General features: G+C 42.8%; 1 protein-coding gene across 1 annotated transcript in view; it reads right to left on the minus strand.

The window, feature by feature from the left end:
* The window catches only part of LOC106579809 (reticulon-4 receptor), a 65997-nt gene extending 47700 nt beyond the window's left edge, over positions 1–18297 (minus strand). Inside the window, exon 1 of the mRNA XM_014160004.3 lies at positions 17773–18297. Within this exon, the coding sequence (XP_014015479.1) occupies positions 17773–17794 (22 nt within the window). The 5' untranslated portion in view covers positions 17795–18297. The remainder of the gene's footprint in view (positions 1–17772) is intronic.
* Positions 18298–21743: the final 3446 nt, after the last annotated feature.

A 21743-nucleotide genomic window follows, 5' to 3' on the forward strand; every position in this document is an offset into this window, starting at 1 on the left:
CGGCCCAGCCCGAGGGGCCCTCCTGCTCTCCGGTCAAGCCCGAGGGGCCCTCCTGCCCTCCGGCCCAGCCCGAGGGGCCCTCCTGCCCTCCGGCCCAGCCCGAGGGGCCCTCCTGCCCTCCGGCCCAGCCCGAGGGGCTCTCCTGCCCTCCGGCCCAGCCCGAGGGGCCCTCCTGTCCTCCGGCCCAGCCCGAGTGGCCCTCCAGTCCTCCGGCCCAGCCCGAGTGGTCTGTCTGCCAGGGTCGGCCCGAGTGGCCCGTCTGCCCGGCACAGCTATCGGCGCCACCAAAGTGGGCGACGCCGAAGGTGGAGCGAGGTCCACGTCCTGCACCTGAGCCACCTCCAGGATAGGTGGGTTGGGGAGGGAGGGTGTAGCACAGTGCCGTCGGTGACGGCAGCCACCCTCCCTTCCCTCCCTTATTGTTTAGGTGTTCCTTTTTGTTGGGGATTTTCTTGTGTGTTCTTTTTTAGGTGCATCCCGGGGTCTGCACCTTGAGGGGGGGGTACTGTCACGTCCTGACCAGTAGAGGGTGTAGTTGGGTCAGGACGTGGCAGAAGGGAGTGTGTGTTTTTTATTGTTTCATTGATTTTGGCCGTGTGACTTCCAATCAAGCACAGCTGTAGAGGGTTGTGGTTGATTGGGAGTCACACATAAGTTGCCTACGTTTCCTTTGTGTTTCGTGGGTAATTGTGCTTGTCAATGTGGTTACACCTGACAGGACTGTGTTGGCTGTCAGTTTTTGTTGTTTTTGTAAATGCATAGTGTTCGTGACATTAAATATGACGAACCCTAACTCCGCCGCATTTTGGTCCATTCCTGAAGACAGCCCTTACACATAGTGCCAAATCATGTCATTACTACCCTGCATGAATCTGCTTGGAACTAACCAACACGGTTCAATGTTAGCTAACTAACATTAGGCTCTAACTAGCAAAGCAAACAGTTCTGGGAAATGAATAATAACATCATACAAGTAACATTAGCAAGGGAGCCAGCCAACTAACGTTAGCTAGCTAGCTAACAGTACACTTTAGCTTGAAATTAAACCACTTTCTGTCAAAAGTAGAAATGTGTAACGTCTGAAAATGTAGCTAGCTAGAGTATCTAACCCACATACACCATCATGCATCATCATGCATTACAGACACAAGCAATTTTTCCAACAATTGTTTACTGACAGATTATTTCACTTATAATGCACTGTATCACAATTCCAGTGGGTCACAAGTTTACATACACTAAGTTGACTGTGCATTTAAACAGCTTGGAAAATTCCAGAAAATTATCTCATGGTTTAGAAGCTTCTGATAGGCTAATTGACATAATGTAAGTCAATTGGAGGTGTACCTGTGAATGTATTTCAAGGCCTACCTTCAAAACTCAGTGCCTCTTTGCTTGACATCATGGGAAAATCAAAAGAAAGCAGCCAAGACCTCAGAAAAGAATTGTAGACCTCCCCAAGTCTGGTTCATCCTTAGGAGCCGTTTCCAAATGCCTGAAGGTACCACGTTCATCTGTACAAACAATAGTACGCAAGTATAAACACCATGGGACCACACAGCCATCATACCGCTCAGGAAGGAGATGCGTTCTGTCTCCTAGAGATGAACCCTCAAAGAGGGTGTGCAGGGTGAATACGTGGTCTGTCGTACGGTAATTTGTTAAAAAGCCAATTTGACATTTGCTCAGGACATTGTTTTCACTTAGGAAATGTACATGTCTGCTCTCTCTCTTCCACATGTTGTATTTATTCTTCAGAATGTTGTTTAGTCTTGTCACCTTATTTTTCTTTCTGTCTTAATCTCTAAAACCCAGATAAGAAGTCTCAGAACACAATCAGACATCAGGAGTTCATGGATGGTTCAACAGATGTTCTAAATACACATCCTCCCATGTGGTGTGACGTTCCGCTACCAGTTTAAAGTGAACAAATTGAAAACGGCCAAATCTCTGCTTCGTGTGAACCATGTTCCTCGAATAAGTTCTCTCTATCTCTCTCTTAGTCATTAGCTAAATGCTTTACGAACGCCTCAACTTTGTGTCATTACAGAGTTGGGCAACAGAGAGACAGAGAGAGAGAGAGAGAGAGAGAGAGAGAGAGAGACATGCAGTGCCTGATTTTTCAAGAATCCTCAAGTAGAGCTTAAAATTAAAGTGTGGGAACCACTCCAGAAGCTTTCTCCTCCTCTACTCGGTTTTGCCGCAAATGGTACCCTATTCCCTACAGTGTCTACTACTTTTGACCAGAGCCCTATCTTTATAGGGAATAGGGTGCCATTTGGTACGCATCCTGTTTCTCTATCAGCGCTCAGAAGCCCAGCCCGTCATCCATCTCCTCCACTCTGAGAGAGAGCTGTTGAACCAACCAACGTGGCATCGCATCTCGCTGAGACTTTAATACTCAGTTAATTACTCTCATCTTGACCTGGGACTAAAAGGAGACACTGTGTTTCCATGATCTAGCGTAGAAAACGCATTAGCTCACGCTCTCTTTAATAGCTTTAATTAGCCGTTAACGGCAGCCCGTTTGCCGCTAAGTGACCGATGAGTCAATATGGTAACATGTTTCTAATATGTATAGCTATGGCCCTCGATGTTTGTCTAAAGAGAGGCATTGGGATTGTGTTTTGTATGGAGATGGCGGTGATAATATGCCAGATGAATCTATCCAATTTTAGAAAATTAATATCCTATCCTGTAACAGGCAGCAAGGCAGCAACTCAGATAGGCCACGTCAAATGATTACGCTGACCTAGTATCAGTTTTCCTTTTCAGATCATAATGAATAAAACAGCAGGGACCTGATCCTAGATCAGCACTCTTACGCTGAGACACTTTGTGAATAAGTGCCCAGATCTTTTTGCTCTTGCTTCAGCAATAAACTATTTCAGAGCATGATGGTGTTGATAGCAGAACCTTCACTGCTCTAGCCATCATAAGTAATGTAGTTTATAGTCTATAATTTATCCATTTGCTGGATGATGGCCGGCCCAGTCAGTGGTGAACTCTATTCACACTGGATGATGGAGCTAATGGGTACTGATGGTTTTTAATGTAGAGTGATATTCCACTCAATACAGGCCAGCACCACTGATATTATAACTGGGTTGGGCCTCTGAAACTGTTTCAGGGAAAAGCAACAAGCGTTGACTTATGGGAAATTAAAGCAGCACTTCTCAATCTCTGCTTCCGCCCTTCCGCCTGTTCGAATCCCTAAGCTAGGCGAAACATCTGTCGATGTGCCCTTGAGCAAGGCACATAGCCCTAATTGCTCCTGCAAGTCGCTCTGGATAAGACCATCTGCTAAATTACTATAAGTGTAAAAGTCTAAACCTAATAATAAACCGAACAGTGAGTCATAGCACCTTTATCACACAGAGGAGGTTGTCACTTTCATTGTGTTTCTCCTGAGGAGTCAACACATGAAAACACCTCTTTCTATCATGGTGTTTTTCCTGACACACAGGAGCAGTGGGAGATGCCAACATGATGCCTATGGTATTTACTGTGCATCTCCTTCTGACAATATGCTCTCTCTACTCTACCGCCTAACCCATGTGTGAGTCAGTGTGCAGGCGTACATGCATGCCTGTGGGAGTAAACGAAGGGAGAAAAACACTGTGAGAGGGAGGGACAAGAGGAGGTACATGCATGCTGTCTATCCTGGCTCACATTGCTCTGTGTTGTAGAACGGTGTGCCGCATGGTGGGAATCGCTTCACAGTCAGGCACGGAACTCAATATGGAGAGAGAGAAAACATAACCTGTCAATTACCTACGGCACAACCGCTGAAAGATTCATTGGAAATCACCGGAATGTTCCACAAGACCAAGCATCTCTCAGAACAGAGAAGAAAGATCAGCAGTAGTGTAAGGCTAGCTGAAAAATTACCATGTTAAGTCAACAGCATTAACATCGGATCTCTCGTAATAATAGTCTGGGTGAATTATACACTGCTCAAAAAAATAAAGGGAACACTAAAATAACACATCCTAGATCTGAATGAATGAAATAATCTTATTAAATACTTTTTTCTTTACATAGTTGAATGTGCTGACAACAAAATCACACAAAAATAATCAATGGAAATCCAATTTATCAACCCATGGAGGTCTGGATTTGGAGTCACACTCAAAATTAAAGTGGAAAACCACACTTCAGGCTGATCCAACTTTGATGTAATGTCCTTAAAACAAGTCAAACTGAGGCTCAGTAGTGTGTGTGGCCTCCACGTGCCTGTATGACCTCCCTACAACGCCTGGGCATGCTCCTGATGAGGTGGCGGATGGTCTCCTGAGGGATCTCCTCCCAGACCTGGACTAAAGCATCCGCCAACTCCTGGATAGTCTGTGGTGCAACGTGGCGTTGGTGGATGGAGCGAGACATGATGTCCCAGATGTGCTCAATTGGATTCAGGTCTGGGGAACAGACGGGCCAGTCCATAGCATCAATGCCTTCCTCTTGCAGGAACTGCTGACACACTCTAGCCACATGAGGTCTAGCATTGTCTTGCATTAGGAGGAACCCAGGGCCAACCGCACCAGCATATGGTCTCACAAGGGATCTGAGGATCTCATCTCGGTACCTAATGGCAGTCAGGCTACCTCTGGCGAGCACATGGAGGGCTGTGCGGCCCCCCAAAGAAATGCCACCCCACACCATGTGCCAAACCGGTCATGCTGGAGGATGTTGCAGGCAGCAGAACGTTCTCCACAGCGTCTCCAGACTCTGTCACGTCTGTCACGTGGTCAGTGTGAACCTGCTTTCATCTGTGAAGAGCACAGGGCGCCAGTGGCGAATTTGCCAATCTTGGTGTTCTCTGGCAAATGCCAAACGTCCTGCACGGTGTTGGGCTGTAAGCACAACCCCCACCTGTGGACGTCGGGCCCTCATACCACCCTCATGGAGTCTGTTTCTGACCGTTTGAGCAGACACATGCACATTTGTGGCCTGCTGGAGGTCATTTTGCAGGGCTCTGGCAGTGCTCCTCCTGCTCCTCCTTGCACAAAGGCGGAGGTAGCGGTCCTGCTGCTGGGTTGTTGCCCTCCTACGGCCTCCTCCACGTCTCCTGATGTACTGGCCTGTCTCCTGGTAGCGCCTCCATGCTCTGGACACTACGCTGACAGACACAGCAAACCTTCTTGCCACAGCTCACATTGATGTGCCATCCTGGATGAGCTGCACTACCTGAGCCACTTGTGTGGGTTGTAGACGCCGTCTCATGCTACCACTAGAGTGAAAGCACTGCCAGCATTCAAAAGTGACCAAAACATCAGCCAGGAAGCATAGGAACTGAGAAGTGGTCTGTGGTCACCACCTGCAGAACCACTCCTTTATTGGGGGTGTCTTGCTAATTGCCTATAATTTCCACCTGTTGTCTTTTCCATTTGCACAACAGCATGTGAAATTTATTGTCAATCAGTGTTGCTTCCTAAATGGACGGTTTGATTTCACAGAAGTGTGATTGACTTGGAGTTACATTGTGTTGTTTAAGTATTCCTTTATTTTTTTGAGCAGTGTATATAGTAGAATTAAGTTGATTACTTGAATTATGAAAAAAGGTAGTCAGATGTTAAAGCACTGGTCATTTTCTTTGAATAAGCCAAATCTGAAGTCATATCTGCAATGATTTCATTGGTTTCCGGGAATCCAGAATGTTTAGGGGATTTTATTATCCAATAGCATGCATGATGTATCATAAGAATTCATTTCCAACTATTTATTTTTTTCCTGACATTTGGAGCATTGTTTACTGGGAGCGCTTGTCTTTCTCAGTCAAGTTAATTGCTGCGATGATTGGATTAACTCGAAACATGAACAGACAAGTGAACAGGCAAAAACAAGTTCCGATTTTGATTAGCAATATGAATAACTGAGCCACCCAGACATCTCCTCTGAATCTCTGATCGATTCTTTCATCGTCATCATCACACACAGACCGCAAAATGAAGAATAAACTAAATAATCCCACACAGCATGTCATGAAGCCCACACACACACACACACACACACACACACACACACACACACACACACACACACACACACACACACACACACACACACACACACACACACACACACACACACACACACACACACACACACACACACACACACACACACACACACTCACATGCAGGTACACACGAACACACACACATGGAAATGGCTTAAAATGGACACACAAGATGATGTTCATAATCGTGTTCCGACAAAGCTGTTGAACTGGACCAGGGTTCATCATGACCCAGGCTTCGGGTCAGGAAGTCCTGGCCATTGGTTCCCATGCAGAGGGCAAAGCTGAAATGATGTTAATACAACCAGCTGCTTTGCCCTGCCCTGTTGGAAGTGATGTTGGATGTGATCTGACTCTGGCCAGGCCATGGATGGGATCCATGGGTGAGGTTAGGTCAATGTGAAAACAGCACACACACACACACAGACACACACACACGCACACACACACACACACACACACACCATCTTATCTGATAAGGGAAAAGCCATAGCTCTGGTTGCATGCTCTCCTGCCAGCCAAGCCAGGCCATCAAGGCAGGCCTCCTACTGAAAAGGATCCATGTTCACTCCTCTATGATCCCCCCCTAGTCCCCGCCCCTCCCCCTGAGCACACCAGATTACTGATATCATTATAATGGACGGTCTGGCAGAGTGGCTGCGGTCACATTTAATTTGGCATGTCCTGATATCTACACTAGATAATCAGCCTTTACACCTGAGGGAGGGAGGGAGGGAGGGAGAGGGAGAGAGAGAGAGTGTATCCAAAAGACCTAGAGAGGTAGAGAGACAGAGAAGGATGGAGAGAGCGCGTTGAGTGAGAGAGACAGTGAAGGAGAGAAAGAGAGAAAGGTAGCATGAGGGAGAGAGAGAAGAGAGAGAGTGTTATTCAGCATACACACCGAAGGGGCAAAGGGAGTCTGGCTGCACTTGTCAGATTTACATTCTAATGAGAGTAACCTACTTTAGGCTTCTCAGAAGACGCACAGTAGAAACTGATTCACTTGGACATCTCTCAACACTGATGAAACATTTAAAAGGTCCAGTCTGCAAAATGTTCACCTCTTCAATGGTCAATTCGATTAACAATACCTATTATATTCTTGAGGAAAATAATATGTGCCTCTCGAGCTTAGTACAACTGCCTTATAACAATAATGGTTAAAACAATGTTGTTCTCATGGACTGATCTCATTCATGTAGCTTTATAATACACCAAGTGGAAGGGCTGCTGTTTGGCTGAAAAACTAGTTGTGGATTGTTCCTTTAAAGGGGGGCTGGTGTTTGCTTCCTTATATAATGCATATTTTTCGTATATCCAACACCGAGATCCTATAAATATGTAACTCTATGGGTATCAATATTACCCAAACATATGATTTCCTATGTGATGACTGGGCTGAATGTACTGTATTACTGATGACATAATCTGACTTCATTCATTATACTTCAATACTATGATTTGATCAATACACAATCAGTACTGAGTCATCCCTACTGAGGTTAGTAGAATTGAAATTATCTTGTTTGTCCATGTGAGGGAAAAGTTCCTATCAACTGCACCAAGATTCCTTCTCTTGCTGGCTGCTCTCTTGCAAAAACGTATTGGATATATAGGCTATTTTAACTATACAAGGTGCATTTCATTTACCACTTTATCCGTAGTGGCATTGTTGAGAAGAAGTGTCACAGAACTTCTCGCATTACATTTAGTTTGTGCATTTAGTAAACTCCATCTTCACCATTCTCCATCTAAACTATTCCTCGATTCCCTTGGAAAGGGTTTTATTGAAGACATTCAGCCCAGATAAAGAAAGTTATTTATCAGTTGGTGGAAATGTGAATTCTTGTTTGAAAGATACTGGCATCTATGTTTTGCTGTTGCTCCCTCCCGCAGAATGGGCTTTCAGTCCTACAACAGATACATTTCCCCAGAGCAGCAGAGTGACGGCCTGAAATGCTATTTCCTTTGAAGGGCTTACCATACATATTTCAACTGTGCACTACCAACAACGCTCAGGGAGCAGAAAACACATCGCCAATCTCCTCCACTGCACTGCAATGTGATTCTATTCATCCAAGCTGAGCATCTATCCATTGTTCTATCAATCTATTTACAGTGTCTCTCTGTATCTCTCTTTCCACTCATCTGTCAGAGTTTAGGTCTAGAGACTTGAAAGCTACCTTTTTGAAAGCGGGACAGAAGAAATCAGCATACAGAAATGTATTTGTTCTTCACAAGAAAAAAAAATATACTATATATGCAGTGATACATGCAAGTCAAGAAGCCCCTTTAAAGTGATCTTTTGAACTTAATTTTGAATGAAGATGAATAGAATGCAGAACAGGAAGGTTCTAAGAATGAATAGAATAGAACCACTACAAAAGTGCAGAGTTCTTCAAACTAAGATCACAGGATTGTAAAAGAAAAGATTCACCATCGGTCTCTTTATTTTCCAGTAGCAACTCATGCAAAATAGAGGAGGTAGATCAGAGGAATTCAGAGAGAGACCAACGTTTTCGCTCAATACTAATGAGATGAACACTGCCAGAAATATATCTATGAATATCTATCTTACTTGAGAGAAAAAAAAACTGTTTGAGTTATTTCCCTTAATCCATTCCCTATCAGATCTAGGCTAATCATCACTTCACAGCCTTCTTGTTGCTGGAAACATCTCAGCTAATAAAACACATCCAGCATCCAAAGACTCAGAGCTGCCTGAGCTGCAAAGCCTGTCGAAGCAGGTCAACTCTGATATTAGAAATGGACATTCTTTCCAGCTGACCACTAATACTCAGTCATTAACAAATTATTCCATCATAACAAACTGAGATTGACACATATAAACCATGATCGGAATCGGGAACATATCTCAGTTATGACTGATCAATAAACATGATTGATCAGATATGAAGGGCACCATATACTATATCTGGGGGCTCTGTCTGGATCAAACATCGCTGTGGAACAGGGGTGTTCAAACCCAGGCGTTTAGGTCTACAGTACTGCTGCTTTTATTGTAATTATATTTATTGAACTAGAGTTCACTCACTAGGACGTACACCAGTAGCAAAGATTAAACCTAGCAGTGTTACAGACCCCAAGGCCTGGATTTCAGTACTCTGCTGTAGTTTGTGTGGTCTGATTACACCGTAGTTACGTTCTCCTCTTTACAAATAATCTAGGACCGGTTCTACCTAACCTCTGTCGTAACCTCCACCGTTGTGATCTAAAGAACCAGGCCAGTATGGCTACAGTAAAGGCAGGAGAGTATACACAGACTGACTAGAGAAGGATCAGAGCTAGGCTACGTGCTGACTGAGTTATCAGCCTGACAAAGGCTCTGTTCAACCGTCTAATTTAAGAACGGCTTCTTCTCTGCCTAATTAACAATTTACTAGGCCATCAGTCAGCCCCTCCATTGTGGCATAATCAGCGTCACAAACCGAACCAATCGCACCGGCGCTCTGAAATGCACCCTTTCATGAGAAGTACATACACCAGGACATGCAGCATTCAGTCACCATAAGGTTGACTTGTCATTGTGTTGGATGTGCTCATGCCATAACATTAACCCTCTGTGTCAGATAAACTGGTCACAATAGGCCTGGTTAACTAACTGACATGCTACTACCGTACTACACTTGCCAATATAGAGCACCGAGGACAAAGCATTAACCCTCTGTGTCAGATAGGGTTAACTTCATAGACATGGTATGGTACTACACAGCATTAACTAGCTGTGTCAGATAGGGTTAACTTCATAGACATGGTATGGTACTACACAGCATTAACTAGCTGTGTCAGATAGGGTTATCTTCATAGACATGGTACAGTACTACACAGCATTAACCCTCGGTGTCAGATAGGGTTAACTTCATAGACATGGTACAGTAATACACAGCATTAACTAGCTGTGTCAGATAGGGTTAACTTCATAGACATGGTGCAGTACTACACAGCATTAACTAGCTGTGTCAGATAGGGTTAACTTCATAGACATGGTGCAGTACTACACAGCATTAACTAGCTGTGTCAGATAGGGTTAACTTCATAGACATGGTACAGTACTACACAGCATTAACTCGCTGTGTCAGATAGGGTTAACTTCATAGACATGGTACAGTACTACACAGCATTAACTAGCTGTGTCAGATAGGGTTAACTTCATAGACATGGTATGGTACTACACAGCATTAACTAGCTGTGTCAGATAGGGTTAACTTCATAGACATGGTACAGTACTACACAGCATTAACTAGCTGTGTCAGATAGGGTTAACTTCATAGACATGGTGCAGTACTACACAGCATGAACTAGCTGTGTCAGATAGGGTTAACTTCATAGACATGGTACAGTACTACACAGCATTAACCCTCTGTGTCAGATAGGGTTAACTTCATAGACATGGTACAGTACTACACAGCATTAACTAGCTGTGTCAGATAGGGTTAACTTCATAGACATGGTACAGTACTACACAGCATTAACTAGCTGTGTCAGATAGGGTTAACTTCATAGACATGGTACAGTACTACACAGCATTAACTAGCTGTGTCAGATAGGGTTAACTTCATAGACATGGTACAGTACTACATAGCATTAACTAGCTGTGTTAGGTTGGACCCAGATAGATTAAACCACGCAAGTTACATGGTATACACCGGGACATGGAGCGGTCATTCCATATGGGCCTGTTTGACTTCAAGTTTAAAGTTTCAACGCTTATTTGTCACATACACAGGATACAGCAGGTGTAGAACAGTACAGTATTTACAGGGTGAATTGACTTGACATGGAACCTGTCAGATAAGGTTGACATGGTACTATACCGTGTGTGCCTTGTGCCAGTACACATGACTCAGCATTACCTCTCTGTGTCAGATAGACATGCACTGGTCGGTCCTGATAGGGCTGGTTATCCTTGACTTTACATTGTGCGTGCCTCATGCCAGTAGAGAACACACTATTAACCCAATGTGGCAGATATCGTTGATTTAGTTGACATGGTACTCCACTGTAACTAGCTCATGCCAGTACCGATAACATCGTATTAACTATGTGTGTCAGATATCAGATAGGCCTGTGCTCTGCTGAAGCCCCTGAGAGTGGCTGTGCGTGTGGGGAAAACGAGATGGTCAGGCCCATCAATTAGCTAGCTCACAGAGCCATCCACCTATGTATAAACGCATGCTAAAGAGTTAAATGGTTATATCTGATAGAACAATACAGTGAGAGGAGCATCAGATTCAAAAGATGTGATGGCTACTGGAGATCAGGAGCGCAACTTTCACTGGGGACAGGGGGACATGCCACATTCTGAAATTGCATTTTCTTCCCCCCCAGTGTTATCATTGGAATGTGATACAAAATGAGGCAAAGGGTGTGCTTTAGGACCATAGCTCCTAGCAGTCGGGTAGGCTGTGTTTATCCGACTGGATTAAATAGAAAAATAAAATAAAAAGATGCCCTCTCCCACTTGTAAAACCAAAGTTGCACCCCTGCTGGAGATAGTGACATAGTGGATTGCCCCAGGGGCGTTCGTGTGGTTAGTCTGTTTGTTGGCTGTATGGTGTATCATATCTAAACTGAGCATCTGTTCTGCATACGACTCCACATACAGTACGTCCCTTGCATGTGATGTGAGTCCTAATATTGCACAATGTTACTGTTGGTGAGGTTTTGATCTTGGATGCCATGCGTAGGCTTCTTTAAACGATTACGTTACCGCTTCTGTCAGAGTGGAGTTTTTAAGCACACTAATAAATGTGTCACCAGTCTTGCGTAACTGAATTTTCAGCCCGGTGATTGGACAGGATACTGGCCCTACCCAGAAGAAACAGCCAAGGCTCATATTGTATGACCTACCGGTCGGTCAGTCGAAGGAGGCACATCATTTCTCATAGGCTGTAGCATCCTGGAAATTCTAATTCTAGTTGTCCCTTACAAATTCTAAATTCCAACAGTCAGGCGATAACCCAGAGAGGGGATTAGAACCCTATAACCCAGAGACGGGATTAGAACCCTAAAACCCAAAAAGGGGATTAGAACCCTATAACCCAGATAGGGGATTAGAACCATATAACCCAGAGAGGGGATTAGAACCCTATAACCCAGAGAGGGGATTAGAACCCTATAACCCAGAGAGGGGATTAGAACCCTATAACCTAGAGAGGGAATTAGAACCCGACAACCCAGAGAGGGGATTAGAACCCTATAACCCAGAGAGGGGATTAGAACCCTATAACCCAGAGAGGGGATTAGAACCCTATAACCTAGAGAGGGAATTAGAACCCGACAACCCAGAGAGGGGATTAGAACCCTATAACCTAGAGAGGGAATTAGAACCTGACAACCCAGAGAGGGGATTAGGACCCTATAACCCAGAGAGGGGATTAAAACCTGATAACCCAGAGAGGGGATTAGAACCCTATAACCCAAAGAGGGGATTAGAACCCTATAACCCAAAGAGGAGATTAGAACCCTATAACCCAAAGAGGGGATTAGAACCCTATAACCCAATAGAGGGGATTAGAACCATATAACCCAAAGAGGGGATTAGAACCCTATAACCCAAAGAGGGGATTAGAACCCTATAACCCAAAAGAGGGGATTAGAACCCTATAACCCAAAGAGGAGATTAGAACCCTATAACCCAAAGAGGGGATTAGAACCCTATAACCCAGAGAGGGGATTAGAACCATATAACCCAAAGAGGGGATTAGAACCCTATAACCCAGAGAGGGGATTAGAACCCTATAACCCAAAGAGGGGATTAGAACGCTATAACCCAGAGAGGGGATTATAACCCTATAACCCAAAGAGGGGATTAGAACCCTATAACCCAAAGAGGGGATTAGAACCCTATAATCTGAATGAGTTTCAGATTCTATTTACTCAGTTCAACCTTTGGTTTTTCTTCCACATAAACAAATATAATTTTCTTTGTTTATCCTCTTAGTCTCTGTCTACTGATTAGTAATGACGGGTTTGGAAGACATGGGCTAACCTACAGGATGGTTCTGGGGCCTCTCTCTCTCTCTCTCTCTCTCTCTCTCTCTCTCTCTCTCTCTCTCTCTGTGTGTGTAAACAACACTGCGATTCATGAGGGCTAGCCTGCTGAGCCAATTAAAAGGGTTCACCTGAAGAACTGGGGCTCATTAGGATTCACTGAACATTGACTGTGTTGCAAATGGAACCCTATTCCCTATATAGTGCACTACTTTTGACCAGGACCTATAGTGCAGTATATAGGGAATAGAGTACCATTTGGGATGCAACCCGTACCCTTCAGATTACCAATCTATGGAGACTTTCTGCCAATGCAATCGAAAACTAGACACTAACTACGACCCCCTGCACACGTCTAGGATCAAGGGTATTCCCTATGAGAGGGTATCATCTTGCTGGCCATTTAGGCACATGGGAAGAAGGAGGTCTCTGGTGTCGAATGTGATTCTGTTACTCAAGATTTAGGTCACGTTTAAAGACACTTGACTTTAAGACACACCCCAATGAAGAACGAGCTACATCAATGTACAATCGTTGGGAAATTGCCACCCACTGCCTTTAAGCATTCGTTGTTACTGTGTGATTTGTCTATTAAAGCACAGGAGATTGGTGGCACCTGCATTGGGGAGGATGTGCTAGTGGTAATGGCTGGAGCGGATTCAGTGGAATGTTATCAAATACATCAAACACATGGTTTCCATGGTTTCCATGTGTTTGACGGCATTCCATTGGCTCCGTTACAGACATTATTATGAGCCTTCCTCCCCTCAGCAGCCTCCACTGTATTATAGCCATCAGAGACTTTGGAGAAGGATTCACTCTGATGGTATCAATTTAAGAGCTATAAAACCTGTTGAATACTGTACTTGAAAAAATAATAGTTGAATACATGTTGTTACCTTGCTTTACAGCCAAGGTGTAGAAACACAAGGGCAACTTGAAGAGAGGATAATACTTGTAGTGTATTCAAGGTTTCAAAAGGCTTCTAAAGTTTGTAATTTCCACGTTAAAATGATAGACTTGATTTGCCCTAATGACAAATGCAGCAACCCCTACAAAAAATCTATTCATTATAATCCACATAATAATTCGCATTACCCGTTGCTGCAGGATTATTTTCCTGCTGTAGCAAACCGGCTCAAATTAAGATCCTACATCTGTATATTTCTATAGCTATTGTAGAAGACTCACTTCCCACTGGGAAAAGACATCACCAGATCAACCTTCAATTCATTCAAACATTAATTAAATTTGAAATCAACCAAATCTTGAAACCTGGTTTAAATTTAGACACGCTATGAGCGTTGATAACATCTAGCAAATTACATTTAAAAAACGTATTTTGATGCAACGTGATAGAATGTGATTACGTTTAAAAATACTTTGGTGAAATAGCGTGGGAAGTAACTCAACCAATCTTTTCCAGCTGCATCCAGTCTGGTATTTTTTATATAGCATACAGTCACTTTTCCGGGCTAAAGTGTTGTGTTTCCTTCCTCCAACTGTAATTGGGTCTCGGGTTGCGTATCAGCTTAATGCCAAAACATATGTTGTGTTGAAGACAATCCTGTTGACTGCAATTGACCCCTGGGAGGTTTATCTCAAACCTCACGGGAAGAGTTCTGCCTCTGTTTCATTGGCCGTATGCCAGTCACGGCCAATCCAGTTTAGCCTTGCTGCCTTATCTGAAGAACCTCAATTAGAGCATCCTGGGTAGGAGCACACGCATGCAACACCTTTTCTCAGCACTATATTGATCCACATGGGACTGCATTGCATGGTGGAGAAATGGTGGAGGCAACTTGTTTGTTCTCTCTCTCGCTCTCTCTCTCTGTCTCTCTCGATCTCTCGCTCTCTTGTTCTCTCTCTCTCTCTTTCTCTGTCTATCTCTGTCTCTCTCTCTTGCTCTCTCTCTCTCTCTCTTGCGCTCTCTCTCTTGTTCTCTCTCTCTCGTTCTCTCTCTCTCTTGTTCTCTCTCTCTCTCATTCTCTCTCTTTCTTTCTCTCTCCCTCTCGCTCTCTCTCTCTCTCTGTCTTTCGCTCTCTGTCTCTGTCTCTCTTGTTCTCTCTCTGTTTCTCTGTCTCTCTGTCTCTCAACCACATTGTTCATAATATGCACCCTCCAAAGCTTTAAGATGCTTGACTAATACATTGGCAGAATGTGTCTTCTAATAGGAAAACATTGAGGAGAATTCACTCACATAGAATTTGAGCTAGGTAATAATAATCTCTCTCATGCTCTCATACACACCTCTCATACACACCTCTCTCACACACACCTCTCATACACACCTCTCTCACAGCTTCCCTTGTCTCTCCTTCTTTCCGTCCAGGCTCTCTATCGCTGTAACCTCTCTCTCTCTTTCTCTCTGACTCTCAAACACAAACCGACATTTATTTTAAAATCCCTTTTAGAGTACAGCAGCTGCCATGTCTCATTGTGAATGTATGTATGTATGTATGTATGTATGTATGTATGTATGTATGTATGTATGTATGTATGTATGTATGTATGTATGTATGTATGTATGTATGTATGTATGTATGTATGTATGTATGTATGTGATGTTTGATCATACCTAATGCAGCTTATATGCTAATCAAACTTTGTTATTCATGTTTCTGTGCAATCTTTTTTTCAGCTCTAATATTCCAAACAATTAATCCTGCTTCCTCATAACTGGTCACTTCAAGCAGCCTATTTACAAAGATAGTGCAAAAAGTCAGCAAAACGTATCTTTTCCTTGCACAGTGTTGCCAAAACACAGTGTTGCCAAAAAAATAACTAATTGAAAAAAGCCCTCATTGTTTGGTTTCAAAGCTCATGAAACGAAAGCATTCAGCTCCATATAATGGTTTTATCCATTTGTTTGTCTTCTATTGGCTTTGCTTGATAGGAATTAAAGAAAGAAGCCCCAGAGCAACAGCTCAAATCAATTCAAATCAATGTTTCTTAGTCTCCTACACAGATTTTCAAGTGTTATCAAAGGTGCAGTGAAATTCTTTTTTTTTTTTTTTATCTCCAACATTGCAATAATACCTCGAAAAAATGACAAAAAAGAATACACAGATAATCCAGAAAAAGTACAAAATGAAGAAAATGAAGAGAAATCAGAAAGAGCAATGTCAGAGATCAGAATGTAAATGTACTGTATATACACATACTGGTGTTATTCCAGGAGAGGTGGCTGAAATTTGATCATATTCTGTCTGAATGAGAAACCGCACACATTAAACCTGCTTTAGCTGTGACAGTTCAATAAACACACGACATGACGGCCTTATTTATGAATCTATTAAAAGTAGGCCTAATGGCCTTTGAGGTATACAAATTACAACAGCACAACCCCACTGAAATATCAGCAGACATTGTCTGGCGTTTCTTTAAACTTACTACTAGATCACAACAGAAAGTGAATGATGAACCTTAGCTCATAGAACACTGGGGAGCATTCCAAGTGCCATGCCAATGAAATGGGATGGGATACAAATGAATTAGCATTAGCTGTGTGTATTTCAAACGGAATAAACAAATACATGCCTGTTTGAGTTGTAGTTGTGGAATAAAAACACACTGTAGTCGTCTACTGTAATCTGCTGCTTTTCTCCTATAATCCTCTGTTTTTAGTCATGAACAACATGAGGCTATAGGAGTGTACACGACATATTGCGTAGGCAGAGTGGGCTTGAATGTCTGTCTGTGTGTGTGTGTGTGTGTGTGTGTGTGTGTGTGTGTGTGTGTGTGTGTGTGTGTGTGTGCGTGTGCGCGTGTGCGTGCGTGTGAAGTTATGATATGCCCCCCTCCCTCGACACACACACCAGCCAGTCATTACATGATTTATTTTACTGCTACATGATCACCAACACAAATCTGGATCTCTCCCGACCCACATTCATTAAAATCACCTTCCCTGTATACCCCAGTGCCCTCTGTTGTCACACTGGTTCCAGACATAGCCCAGGCCACCACTAAACCATTCATTATGGGCAAAGCAGTTGGAAAAGAGCGATATAATCTGACCGGCATGAGCATTAAAGCAGACCATCTGCAGACTTCATCAAACAGCAGCTCCTAATGGCCATGGCACAAACCGCCAAAATAGAAGATACGGGCGAGGCGCGAGGTTGATCCGCTCGGGCATATTGTTATTCCAAACTGTGTGTAAATATACTGAAGCAACTGTCTCTTGGCCAGATAGTCTAGTGGTAGAATGTCATATCTATATAATCATTATTGATAACATCATAGTCAATCATGGTGTGAGGTTGTGTTTTACGGCAATCAATAAATGATGAATAGCCAACATGAGATATAGACCTACTAATTACCCCCCCTCAATGTTCATATTCAACGTTATTGATCCAATACTGTCAGAGCTAGGTTAACATATATTATTCTACTTTATAAATATATTGTTTTATGAAGGTACGAGTAGCGCTAATAGAATGATAACTTTTCTTTCACAAAGCACTTAGTCAAATTGCATTATGTTCACCAAATCGAAATCCATTGAGAAATGTTTTCTCTTAGTCCAAATCATCCAAACAACCTTCCGTTGATTTCTAGGGGTTCCGCGCGCTCTCCTCCAAGTTACCTTCTCTAGGTAGTAGCATGCAGAGGGCAATGACGTTGCTCGATTTCGATTTTATTGGTGTGTCCTAATTTACAATCACGTACCTGTATCATTCTAGTCAATGCAACCTATAATCAACTTTATGGGATGTTGCCTGTGTACTTACCCTCAACAAGACTGGTCTTCATGATTTTAGAATAAATCCAGTAGTTGAATAAATCCAACAGATGCAGCCTGTTTGCGGAGACTGTATATCCGCTCTTTAGTTGCAATCGATAGATAATTGCAAATCCAGGGCAAGGTGTTGTCACGGACCTCCCAGTCACCGTTACATTCAAACTTTAGCCGGAGGTTTTCCTGCTGAAGCCGACTGGAGAACAACGTCTCCGGCTGGAACGGCGCACAGTCATTTGGGCCAGTGGGCGCGAGACAAGAAGTGTATAGTATCCAAACTCAACCAACACACAACGTAGGCTACTGGAGCGCAGAGCCTAGAACACCCCAATAGGACGCACAAACAATCAACAAAAAAACACACAAAGAGCACTAAGTTCCAAAATTGGGAAAGTCTAAAAGAGACAGAAAAAATCAGAAAGGAATCCATGGACAGGCTACCGATGTACACATCCTGTCTGATTTCAAACTGGCTGTATTCGGAAGTACATCTATATGTGTTTGGATATTGGCCGCACTGCCCTGCGTTGTACAACATGGGTTTGCATGGGGGTCGCATAAAAAGAGAGGGCGGGGCGGTGAGCGAGAGAGAGAGAGGGGGAGAGAGAGAGAATTCAAAGATTAATGTTTTATGGGTCTGGATCAGGGACTGCGCGCTAATGAATGTTTTAGAAGATACGGGTGGTTTGGCGTGCGGGGAATCTATTTTGGATCAAACATGCTCAAGCACGCACATGAATACGAAAATACACAACAAAATACACTGTGCAGGTGAACGGCTAGCCTACTTATGGGACAAGGCATAATGGTAGGGAAGGGGCAACGCAGTTCTGACCGACAAGCAGTATAAGCGGAAAAGGGATATTTGAGAAGCAGCATTTGCCTGAACATGATTTTAATTTCCTTCCTTTAAATATACAAGCTTTTGTTATTACATTAAAATGTAGTACACAATTCTAGTCTGATAGAAATCTCCCAAATCTTCATCACCGTTTAGCATTCGTCAAATTAACCATCAAGGTAAAATGGAGACCGTAGCCTATTGTCTTATCAATTTGCGCACCGTCATTGGGTTACAATTACACGACGGTAGTAGGGTACACAGGAGTGCACAAAAAGCTTGAGGGGATCATGCGAAACGTTTGAGTGGATGCGCCCATTACACCTATTTGATGTAATAAAGACTGCAGTTAAAAAGTGATTGAATATTAAGCTCCATTGATGCATGCATGCTGCGGAGACTGATTGGACCAAGAGAGAACAAATTCCCTTCGCTGTGCACTCTGTAGGCTAGATGTACTGAAACCCAAGGGAATTAGATCAGTACCGCCCGCGCCGTTATTTCTAAGTACCATGCGCCTCCTAGCGGTAGGTCAATGTGTAGTTGCAACATGGTAAAGATGTCCTTTCAGCCCATGCACAGCACCAGCGCAGCTTCAGTGGTGAAAATGCTCTCACCATGTTGCAGCCTTAGCTACTCTTGGGGCAACAAAGTGGATCCAGTGCAATTGAAGCTTCAGATGTCATAGTAACATACATGCCGTTTTTTAGTACCCTTTCTGCTATCCATTTGTTAATGGAGACCAAATGCAGTAGAGGATACAAAGGACATGATGAAATATGAATGCAATTGAGCAATCATCTCCTGAAGCCTGTGGGCTAGCACTCTGCAAACAGTGATTTTAGTTTACTCTTCTGACATAGTAATTAACTTACAGTTCCCTCCGCAATTATTGGGACAGTGAAGCATTTTTTTTTTTTTTTGGCTCTATACTCCAAAAGTTTGGAGTTAAAGACTGTCAGCTTTAAATTGAGGGTATTTTCATTCATATCTGGTGAACCTTTTAGAAATTACAGCAGTTTTTGTACATGGTCCCCTATTTTAGGGGAGCAAAAGTATTGGGACAAATTCACTTATACTTTATGTGTATTAAGGTAGTACAAAGTTCAGAATTTGGTCCCATAGTCCTAGCATGTTATGACCACAGCAAGCTTGTGACTCTACACATTTGTTGGATGCATTTGTTGTTTGTTTGGTTGTGTTTCAGATCATTTTGTGACCAACAGAAATGAATGGTAAATAATGTATTGTGCCATTTTGGAGTCACTTTTATTGTATATAAGAATATAATATGTTTCTAAACACTTCTACATGAATGGGAATACTACCATGATTACAGATAATCATGAATGAATCATGAATATTGATGAGTGAAAAAAGTTAGATGCACAAATATCATACCGCCCCAAAAAATGCTCACCCCCCCTGTTATTGTAATGGTGAGAAGTTAGCATGTCTTGGTGGTGTGATATAAAATGCTAACCTCCCCTGTTATTGAAATAGTGAGAAGTTAGCATGTCTTAGTGGTGTGATATAAAATGCTAACCCCCCCTGTTATTGAAATGGTGAGAAGTTAGCATGTCTTAGGGGTATGATATAAAATGCTAACCTCCCCTGTTATTGTAATGGTGAGAAGTTAGCATGTCTTGGTGGTGTGATATAAAATGCTAACCTCCCCTGTTATTGAAATAGTGAGAAGTTAGCATGTCTTGGTGGTGTGATATAAAATGCTAACCTCCCCTGTTATTGTAATAGTGAGAAGTTAGCATGTCTTGGTGGTGTGTTATAAAATGCTCCACTCCCCTGTTATTGAAATGGTGAGAAGTTAGCATGTCTTGGTGGTGTGATATAAAATGCTCACCTCCCCTGTTATTGTAATGGTGAGAAGTTAGCATGTCTTGGTGGTGTGATATAAAATGCTCACCTCCCCTGTTATTGTAATGGTGAGAAGTTAGCATGTCTTGGTGGTGTGATATAAAATGCTCACCTCCCCTGTTATTGTAATGGTGAGAAGTTAGCATGTCTTGGTGGTGTGATATAAAATGCTCACCTCCCCTGTTATTGTAATGGTGAGAAGTTAGCATGTCTTGGTGGTGTGATATAAAATGCTAACCTCCCTTGTTATTGTAATGGTGAGAAGTTAGCATGTCTTAGGGGTATGATATTTGTGCATCTGTAATGTTCTCACTAATCACTATTCACAATTCATTCAGGATTATCCGTAATCATGGTAGCATCCACATTAATGTAGAAGTGTTAAGAAACATATTATATTCTTATTTACATTTACATTTACATTTAAGTCATTTAGCAGACGCACAAAATGGTGCATTCACCTTATGATATCCAGTGGAACAACCACTTTACAATAGTGCATCTAAATATTTTAAGGGGGGGGGGGGGTTAGAAGGATTACTTTATCCTATCCTAGGTATTCCTTAAAGAGCTGGGGTTTCAGGTGTCTCCGGAAGGTGGTGATTGACTCCGCTGTCCTGGCGTCGTGAGGGAGCTTGTTCCACCATTGGGGTGCCAGAGCAGCGAACAGTTTTGACTGGATTTACTATAATAGTGACTCCAAAATGACACAATGCAATATATTTAGCATTAATTTCTATTGGGGACAAAATAATCTGAGACACAACCAAGACAAACAGCAAATGCATCCAACAAATATGTAGAGTCACAAGCTTGATGTAAGCACTTTTTACAACTTTAATACACATAACTGAATTTGTCCCAATACTGTTGCTCCCCCAAAATGAAGGGACTTTGTGCAAACAGTGGTGTAATTTCTAAGGGGTTCACCATATATGGATAAAAAATACCCTCAAATTAAAGATGACAGTCTCCATTTTATCCTCAGCCTTAACCTTAATCCGTATATCTGAAGTATAGAGAGCCCTGTATCACTTAGTAACATTTCACAGGTGAAACAGCACTCCACAATACAATTCATGGTGTATTTTAAGCAACAGACACTAAAACCAACTGAAGCAATTCAGGAATACTATATCAGCCAGATCATACAATTATGGATTGATTGTTGAATCAAATTGAATTGGGTAGATTGGGTTTAACCCTGGTTTACAGTCCCCTTTGCTATTGAATGACACTAATTGAAT

The sequence above is a fragment of the Salmo salar genome, chromosome 20 (assembly GCF_965601325.2).
Source record: "Salmo salar chromosome 20, fSalSal1, whole genome shotgun sequence".
NCBI lineage: Eukaryota > Metazoa > Chordata > Actinopteri > Salmoniformes > Salmonidae > Salmo > Salmo salar.